General features: G+C 44.2%; 1 protein-coding gene across 4 annotated transcripts in view; it reads left to right on the top strand.

Annotated features, from left to right (window-relative positions):
- The window catches only part of LOC143923868 (peroxisomal N(1)-acetyl-spermine/spermidine oxidase-like), a 46,644-nt gene extending 40,675 nt beyond the window's left edge, over positions 1–5,969 (top strand). For all 4 annotated transcript variants that reach the window (XM_077447797.1, XM_077447799.1, XM_077447800.1 and 1 more), the window contains 2 exons: positions 3,708–3,891; positions 5,708–5,969. In XM_077447797.1, coding sequence (XP_077303923.1) covers positions 3,708–3,891; positions 5,708–5,845 — 322 coding nt within the window. In that variant the 3' untranslated portion in view covers positions 5,846–5,969. The remainder of the gene's footprint in view (positions 1–3,707; positions 3,892–5,707) is intronic.
- Positions 5,970–9,894: the final 3,925 nt, after the last annotated feature.

Below are 9,894 nucleotides of genomic sequence, written 5' to 3'. Positions count from 1 at the left end.
GCATAGAGGCTTTAATTCGCCACAGCTCTCTAGCAATCCCTAGATAGCAGCTGTGAAACTCTGTGTAAAATATGAACTTTTCCTTCAGAAGCTGGATGTGTACAACTGCAATGTGTGCCAGTTTGGAGTATGTCTCCTGGGATAAATTGACATCAGCTATTCTTTCCTGATTGGCTGAAATATATATATATATATATATATATATATATATATATATTTTTTTTTTTTTTTTTAATGGCTGTCCTCTCCTTGTTTTTCCAGCTGCACCCCTGATGACACACCTGTGGCACATACATATCATCAGGGGCTGGCTGCAAGAGCCAGGGAGGGACAGCCAGCTCCCAGATCACATGTAGCGCACCCCACGTAGGAGCCACAAGTGAACTCCAAGGATCCTCCACCCTGCACAGCCAGGCACACGGAATTTCCACAGTCCCCCAATGTCAGAAAACAGTCCAGCACTGTCTATAGTATATACACTATATACACTCACTCTCTTCCTCCAGCAGTAGTTTGCTTGCAGAACTTCAGCTGGCACACTGATGGTTAATCTGAAAAAAAGCACAGATTTTTAAGCAATAGCCCTTTGCAGGCAGGAACCTGAGGCCCCCTTGAAGTCTGCAGCAACAAAAGTCAGTTTCCAACTTTACATTCCTGTGACTACTGATCCCAACACCAACGCTTTAGGCTTGGCTGCCCCTTTCAAAAGCCCCCCTGGCTACTTCTCCTTAGACCCCCCAGACTGCTTACTCCCCAGCCCACCCAGCTGAATTCTCTGGAGAACTCCGAAAAGTACTAACCTGTTCCTGCTGTCCTCTCCTTGCTCCTGTGCCTCCAGGAAGGATATCATCTGTGTGTTGTAGAGGATCCCTTCAGTACTTAAGCTCCAGGCCCCAGGGCAGAGGTCACCCCCCCCCCCCCCAGACTAAGGGGTGCCCTTGAGGGCCACCGACAGCCTCCTCACCATTCCTCCCACCCAACTGCTCTTTGCTGGCCTGACCCATTTATGAGGTACCCACCCCCTGCCAGCCCATTTACTGGGGATTGGCTGGAGCCCCCATCAATACTCCAGGCAGCTCCTCCTAAACTCCACCTTTACTTCTGGAAGCTTCTCCAAAGTTCTAGACTGCAGGGGGAGTTATCGGAGATGCTGCCTGCTGAGTCATCCAGCCTCCCAGAGTCACTCAGCGCTGACCCAGATTCAACCAAGCCTGGCTTTAGGCCAGGTCAAATTTTCCTACACTACCATCTAATCTATTCTAGCACACCAGAGGGTGCTACACACATAAAAAAGGAAGTTGGCAGTGTGGGACTGAGTGACCAGCAGCAAAATAGTAGGCATGTATGTTTATGAAAGGCAATTTAGCCTAAAAGGTAAGAGGAGAATTTAAAAAAGCTAGAGAGGTCAGGGGTGACTTGTCTGGAACTTCTTTGGCCTCATTCACACAGTGATTTCCTGCATGCACCAGATTCCAGCTGAAAGAGTCAGCGGATACAGCCGGGATGACAGGTGTATGCTAACATTGGCAGCCAGTCAGCTGGTACAAAGTAATGACAGACTGAGAGGAACCATCATTGTTTGCATGTACCAGCGGTGGATCCCGAGTATGGAACCATCTTTCTGCATCCAGGGTTTCTCATCTGTCCCTAACTTCAACCTGTCATTACATTGTACAGACTAAGCGGCTGCTGCTGTTGGCATGCACCTATCATCCCAGCTGCAAGAATCCAGTGTATGCAGGTAATCGCCCATGGGAAAGAGGCCTTTTACTTGTCAGAAATATGCAAATAGTTTAAAGTGGTTCTAAAGCCTCAAGATTTTTTACCTTAATGCATTCTATGCATTGGGGTAAAAAAACCTTCTCTGCTGCAAGCCCTATGGCTTCCCATAGGGGCACTGGACAGGGAGGAGGAGCCAGGAGCGCCTGCGAGGAACCTGAGAAGAGGAGGTTTGGGCCGCTCTGTGCAATTCCATTGCACAGAACAGGTGAGTATATAGATGTCTTTTATTTAAAAAAAATATTTTCCTTAAAATTGCTTTAAAGGGGTTGTAAAGCTTTGTTTTTTATTTTCTAAATAGGTTCCTTTAAGCTAGTGCATTGTTGGTTCACTTACCTTTTCCTTCGATTTCCCTTCTAAATGTTTTTTCTCTTTGTCTGAATTTCTCACTTCCTGTTTCCTCCTCAGTAAACTTCACACCATCTTCCAAGTGGTGTTTAGTCAGCCAGAACAGCTTACTGAGGCGGAACAGGAAGTAAGAAATTCAGACAAAGAAAATAAACATTTAGAAGGGAAATCGAAGGAAAAGGTAAGTGAACCAACAATGCACTAGCTTAAAGGAACCTATTTAGAGAGTAAAAAACGAACCTTTACCACCCATTTAATGTCAATGGTTGAGGCAGAGGTGCACTTTAAAGAATACGTTCACTTTTTAATTAAAAATTATAAATGCAGATTTTTTTTCAGGTTAAAAAAAAAGGGCATTTTTTTTTTTGAGCCTGTCAAGCAGGGATATGCAATTAGACCTCCATCTGTTGCAAAACTACAAGTACCATCATGCCTCTGGGTGTCATGCTTGTGGCTGTCAGAGTCTTGCTATGCCCAATGGGACTTGTAGTTCTGGAACAGCTGGAGGTCCGCTAATTGCATATCCCTGCTGTAAAGCATTGCATCAGCGATCAGCAGATAACTGGTTGCCATGCAGGTCTCCTGCAGATCTATCAGTGTATCTGTGTGCCTGTACGGGTAAGCAGATACACTGACAGGAAGAACCAATGAACTACCATGGTGCTCCACAAAGCCATGGTAGTTCATTGAGAACTACAAACCAATATCCGCAAAGGATATCTGAACTTAGTGTGTGAAGGAATGACGCAGACGTGTGGGCGGAGCCTCGCATGGCTGCGCTTATTTCAAAAAGTGACAGCTAATATGGGGTACGGGGGGGGGGGGTTATCAGGCAGTGGGGGCTGCATCATTGGGAACATGTTAAATGTTCCACCCTAAAAACAGGTGGAACATGTTCCAAAAGGTGAACTTCTCCTTTAAATTCAGACACATCCAGACAATCAGTAGCTCTACCTTTTAAAATTGATTCCCCTTTGACAGATTTCCCCCTGCCACCCAGATTGGCTTTGCATGGGTGCTGGAGACTGAAGGCACCCTAGAGCTCTGTTGGGTAAGGAATTGGCAGCTTTCTGCATTAGATGTCATAGGACAGCGGGATGCTGGAAATTAGCTTACATTTAGTGCAGACTTTAGTTCCGCTTTAATGCATTCTTGGGCAGCTCTGGCAGAGAACTGCCTGTCCTCTAGTATTGCGTGGGATGTATCGGAAATGCATCCTACATCCATTGCGTTCTATTTCGCCTGTCTCCGCGCCACTTAGCTAGAGAGCTATTATAAGCCACAAGTTATGTCACACGTCCATTGCTTCCTCCTGTTTGTGGCTATATTGTTTTTTTTTTCAGTTGTTATCTTGGGAATGCTGATCTGGGGAATCACCAGTGTTTGGGCTATATATAGCCCCCATTATAGTATCTTCTCCCCCCACCCTCTCATTTAACTGCAGTAAGTGATTCACAAGAGTTTCCATCTTAGCACTAACTGAATCATTAATGCTCTCTTTGTATTCATGGAAATTGTTTCCCAGAAGTATTTAATGTCTGTGATCTGTTCTCTCTCTCTCTCCACTTTTCTCACTTTAGGCTATTGAAGCAATTTACTGGCTGGCCAGTGCCAGAGCTGCGAGGGGTGCTGAGGTCCACCTGGCACAGTAATCCTTATGTCCGGGGCTCCTATACCAATGTGCCCGTTGGAGTAGATGCCGTGAAGGAGCAGACAGCACTGGCAGAGCCGCTTCCGTCCACCTACCACAAAAAGGGGCTGCGGGTAGGTATTGGCCAGGGTTATTTTCACCACTCCGCTTTGTGCTTTTAAAGTTTGAAATCTCTCCATCTCTCCATCTCTCCATGTGTGATGTCTTTTTTCAACCTGACTATATAGCAGAATACATAGTGGCTTAAATTTAGGAAGAAATTTTAATTTTTAATTTTTTTTTTTATTGGATATGTTTTATACCAGAAAGTAAAAAATATAGTTGTTTTTTTTTTGGGGGGGGGTTTAAATATCAGTCTTTTTTTTTTTTTTTTTTTAAATAGCGCAAAAAAAAATAAAAAACTCAGAGGTGGGGTTCCCACTTAAAAAAAATATTTAAAGTCAGCAGCTACAAATACTGCAGCTGCTGACTTTTAATAATCGGACACTTACCTGTCCCAGGGTCTAGAGATGTGGGGGATCGAAGCCCTACATTGCTGGACCCCCTCCGCTCGGCGGCGCCAGCATTTTAACTGTGGGAGCTCAGCTGCGCTCCCACTGCGCACGTGCGAGCCAGGCGGGCCCACCGTCACTGGCCACGCAGTCATCGGGTACCGGTCACGTGTTCCAGATGATTGACAAGAGGGAGGGGGGAGAGGCGATCTCCCTTCCTGCGCCGAGGTAAGTGACGTCAGGAGCCCAGGCGCCAAAGGAGGCAGACTACGAGGGACCCCCTAGCAACAGGCATTTAGAGGTGGTTAAACAAAAAAAAAAAATCTACAAATGTTTTTTTTTTTTGTTTTTTTTTAATCACATTATTATATATACATATAATTTTTTTGGTGGGTGGAACTCCACTTTAAAGTAACGCAGTGCTTTATCTCAAAAGTGGCCTGGTCGGGAAAGGGGAGGGAAAATCTTCCAGCTTCCAGAGGGTGAGTGGTCAAAGTATTGGTGCCCAACAAGAGGCTCAGTGCCCAAATGCAGCCCTTCAGTGTCTATAACAGTCTTCTGCAGCATTACGTACAGTAAAATGAATATTATGTATGGCCATTAGGTGACACCATGGGCAGCCGAGGTCCTTTATGCCTCAGAAGAACTAAACACAAGAACAAAAATGTAACTTATTGCAGCTTATCAGTCCTTAGATGCCGTGGCTGCATTGATATTCTGTTTTTAGGCTAAAAAAATAATTTCAGCAAGTACAAAAAATACTTGTTGATCCTGCCAAAAATGCAGTATCCTTACTTCCTATGAGCTGTGTTCTCTTCCTTCTGTAAACTGCTAATCTCCCCATCCCCAGGCAATGCAGATGATCAACGGCAGGCATAGTTGTAGCCCAGAGTTGTAGCCCACTCTGGGTGACATCCATGGCTCCCTCCATAGATACATTGGAGGAGTGAACGTAAACACCCTGGGAAAGGAAACTTATTCACAGGATCAGGATTGTGCTTATAACACATGTGCGCACGAACGTGCACTGTTGTATGCTACAGAGCAATTTGGTAAAACATTGCAGTTTTTGCTTTTTTATTTTTTTGCTTCTTTTTTCAAACTTCCATGTAATTCTGTGCGAAGCAGTGTGTTGCAATACATTGATGCAATATGTAAATGTGTTTCTCATCGCACACCAACGCAATTCTTTGGTGTGAGCTGGCCACATGAATAGCAATAGCATTTTCTGTTTTGCATGTGCTAATCAATACAGATCAATGCAGCTTAATGGACTAGATGTGAATAAGCGCTAATATTGTCATTGCAAATTGTGTGCAACTGGTAGAAAAAAAAAATCATTGCGTCAGACAGGTCCACCTCCTATTTTTAGTCTGGGCCTATGTTAGTCTTTCACAAAGCTTGCTCCTGACTGCTCTGTTTGTGTCCCTTCATGCAGCCTCTACAGGTACTCTTTGCAGGAGAGGCCACTCACCCAAACTTCTACACAACTACCCATGGTGCCTACATGACCGGGGTGCGGGAAGCCAATCGGCTTTTACAGCTGTATGAGTTCAAGGCCAACCCCCGTCTGTAATTCACCCTGCAACCAAGATATCTCCAAGAAGACCACACCATGTTCCTCCAGATGTGCTTCAAAGGGAACCTGTGACTTCAACATATTCTTTCATTGATTTGTATTAAAAATGCACTTTTAACTATTTTTATTCTCTGTATATTAATTTCCTTTACAGGTTGCTAGTCAGGTCTGTCCACCCAGACTGGATATTTCAAGTTTTGGTGGGTGATGGAGAGTTAAATGGTCTGACCCTTTCTTGGTCTTTCGGGGACTCTGTGAACAGACCCTTGAGTTACTAGGCTAATTTAAACTATTTTATTTTAATTAATATATAAAAGGTGGAGTTGAAGGACTGTAAAACTGGTATCAATAGATATGAATGATGTCGTCAGCACCCAAGCTAAGCTTTAATAAAGTGGTTGTAAACCCCATTCATGAAATCTGACCTACAATAGCTGTAGTGTTTACTTATCTCTCTCCAAAGCTCTAAGTGCTGTGTCTTTCTACTGCTCCGTTCCTCTGTTATCAGCGTGATAACTTCTGGCACGCTCTCCAACACAGGAGATAAAAGTAGGTGAAAATTTGTGGGTCGGGGAGGGAACTTAGAGATAGAGAAGCAGAGAGCTGGTCTATTCACAGTACAGCTCTGCATGTTTCTTTGTTCCTCTGCCTATGTGGAGGGGGGGGGGGGTGTTTGCCTTTCTTCCAATCAGCTCTCACACAGTGTATGCTTAGACTCCACATCCACTGCTGAAACAGGAAGAAAGATTTGTAACATGATGTGCACTTTCTAAAAGATGTAGAAAGGGAAAGACTGCAGATATGCATGTAAAACTTAAATAGAGAGATTTGTTTCATCCCTGTATATCATCTGAGGCTATTCACTTCACTGGGTATAGGAGAGGGTTTACACTTTAAGCTAAACTCTAGAAATTCAGCCACTTTGTGTAATGTGCTAGATTAGTAGGGGTTAACTCATATGAGGTGCATGCCACCTTGCGGACTTATCTATTTAATTTACAATTTATTTTTACTGAGTACCAGGAGGATAGCTATAGCTATCCTTTCTGCACTCTGATGCTGGACCTTCTAGTCTCAGCTACAGAGCCGCAAGCAGCCACTCTGCTTGACCCTCCCCTCCCCCTGCCCAATCACAGAGCTCTTTGTATTATTTTAACTCATACACAGAATACAAAGGCTTCTGTGAATATACAGCAGAGGGGCTGGCACAGCTGCTACTGTATGAGAGATGAGCATCTTTTCTGTCAGACCCCCCGGTAATGTAGCGATAGCTGTGCTCCCAAAGCTCCGTAAAGCTGTCAGATTAGTAAATTAAGGGGATTTCGCATGCACCTTATTTGACTTAACTCATAGCATGTCAGTATATTTTATAAAGTGACTGGATTCCGGAGTTCAGCTTTAACACTTACCATCTTCCTAACCCTTAACTAGGTCGCTCCCCTATGTTAAAAATTAAAGCTGATGTTTAGGCCTCATGCACACAGGACATTTTTATTTATTTTTTCCTCTCCTGGAAATTCGGGGATCTCTTGATACCAAACCAAGGTCAGGTAGACCAAGAAAGATTGCAGCCACAACTGGCAGAAGAATTGTTCTTGATACAAAGAAAAAACCACTGGTAACCTCAGGAGAAATACAGGCTCCTCTGGAAAAAGACAGCGTGGTTGTTTTTAAGGAGCACAATATGACAATACTTGAACAAAAATAAGTTGCATTCTCAGGTTGCCAGAAAGCAGCCTGCACTGCGCCAATGCCACAAAAAAGCCCAGTGAGGCATGTCAAGGTGTTGTTGGGCATATACAGTATTGTAACTGGTCTTTTTCTGGACTTGGTGCAGTAAAGGCTTCTGTCTGGCAACTTGACCATGCAAATCATTTTTGTTCAAGTATCGTCATAGGCCGCGTACACATGCGGGGACTGTTCGCCCAACTTTGTCCGCTGAACAGTGTTTCGGCGGACAGTCCGCCCGTGTGTGGGCTTTCAGCGGACAGTTTAAGCGAACAGTCTGCTGAACAAAGTTTTTCGGAAATTCCGAAAAACTGTCCGCTGAAACTTGGTTTCAGCGAACAGTCCCCTCGTGTGTAGGCTTGTTCGTCAAACTAAGTTCCGCGCATGCTCAGAAAGGATTTACACGCCGAAAGTTGTAATGCAGTGTATAGGACGTCGTATTTTCCGTCCCGTCGTACGTGCCGTTCACGTCATCGCGCACGGTTTCAGCAAACTGTTCGTTCGTCGTGTGTGGCCAAGTCCGTCCATGCTAATTTTGAGCGGACTGTTTGCTGAAACTGTTTGACGGACAAAGTTGAGCGAACAGTCCCCGCGTGTGTACGCGGCCATATTGTTCTCCTTAAAACAACCACACCATCTTTTTCCAGAGCAGCTTGTATTTCTCCTGAGGTTACCTGTGGGATTTTCTTTGCATCCCAAACAATTCTTCTGGCAGTTGTGGCTGCAATCTTTCTTGGTCTACCTGACCTTGGCTTGGTATGAAGAGATCGCCGAATTTTCCACTTCTTAATTAATGATTGAACAGTACTGACTGGCAAATTTAAGGCTTTGGATATCTTTTTATATCCTTCTCCATCTTTAAAAAGTTCCATCACCTATTTACACAGGTCTTTTGACAGTTCTTCTCTGCTCCCCATGGCTCAGTATCTACATTAGTCTGCTCAGTGCATTCATGTGAGAGCTAGCAAACTCATTCACAATTTTCACACAGACGTTAATTTAAAAAGCCGCAGATGTGGGAAATGACCCTTCAATTGACATTTTTAACATGTGTGTCACCTCGTGTGTCTGTACCAAGGCCAAATATTTCAGGGTGTGGAAACTTTTGATCAGAGCCATTTGGGTGATTTCTGTTATCATTAGGATTTAAAAAGGAGTCAAACAACTACCCTGTTTTCCTGAAAATAAGACCTAGCGTGATTGTCGGTGATGGCTGCAATATAAGCCATTTATTATCACATACCCTGTTTTCCCTAAAATAAGCCCTACCCTGGAAATAAGACCTACAAGGACTTTAACTAGGGCTTATTTGGGGGGTAGGGCTTATATTGCAGCCATCACCAACAATCACGCTAGGTCTTATTTTCGGGGAAACAGGGTATGTGATAATAAATGGCTTCAAATGATTACTATCCTTAAAGTGTAAGTAGTAAATCTGTAAGGTGAACTTACACTGGACCCCCTCCCCATCCCCCCTGGTCCCGTTGTACCTGTGGCCGGTGATCACCCACTAGGAGACATCAGGTCGCTGCTTTACCAGTCCTGGGATTTGAAGTATTCTCCCTCGCTGACAGGATGGGCTAGGCAGATTCTGATTGGTCGGCGCCATCCGTGTGATGGCGCCAGCCAATTAGAATGCCTCCTTTATGTACCTTTAGGTACATTTAAGAGGTTAAGACACTGGGATTTTAAATCTCCGGACCTATGAAGTGGGACCGAGGGGATGGGGAGGGGGTCCTGCGTATGTTCACCTTACAGGTTTTCTGTAAAGGTGAACCTACCCTTTAAATTTTTTTTTTGGCATGATCTGTCATATTTTTAATATCAATAACAACATTTTCACGATTTCTGCCAGGGGATGCAAACTTTTGAGCACAGCTGAATAGAGACAATTGCTTTCTTCTACTAAAGATTTTGTGACTTTGTACGTTCATGGATCAGGCTTGAGTTCTGTGATCCATCATTCTTCTTTCAGCCCCAGGTCCGCATTTTATTGAGCAGGTCCTACCATAACTTCTTCACACTTCTTAAGAAATGTATTCCTACTGGAGACCAGTTCATGATACTAGAAAAGGGACCTGCTAGGCATTCTGGCCTTTGTCCTTCAACCCCCGCCCCTTCCCTGAAGCTTCTTGTCACCACCTGGTAATAAAGGGTTGATTAAAAAGTGAAGAAGATATAAAATTGAAGTCTCCTTTATCTTCTCAAGAAAGATTGGAAAAATTGGAAGCACCCGCAGCAGTACTAATTTGTTTTCTGATTCGAGGTGGTAGCTGTGCAGTGGATCCAGGGGAATACGCCTGTGGGTCAAAACGATG

This window comes from Lithobates pipiens, unplaced genomic scaffold (genome assembly GCF_037356315.1).
Source record: "Lithobates pipiens isolate NorthernLeopardFrog02 unplaced genomic scaffold, aLitPip1_a1.2 Scaffold_22, whole genome shotgun sequence".
NCBI classification, from domain to species: Eukaryota; Metazoa; Chordata; class Amphibia; order Anura; family Ranidae; genus Lithobates; species Lithobates pipiens.
The sequence above is the reverse complement of the archived record's forward strand: the minus strand, read 5'-3'. Positions and strand labels throughout refer to the sequence as shown.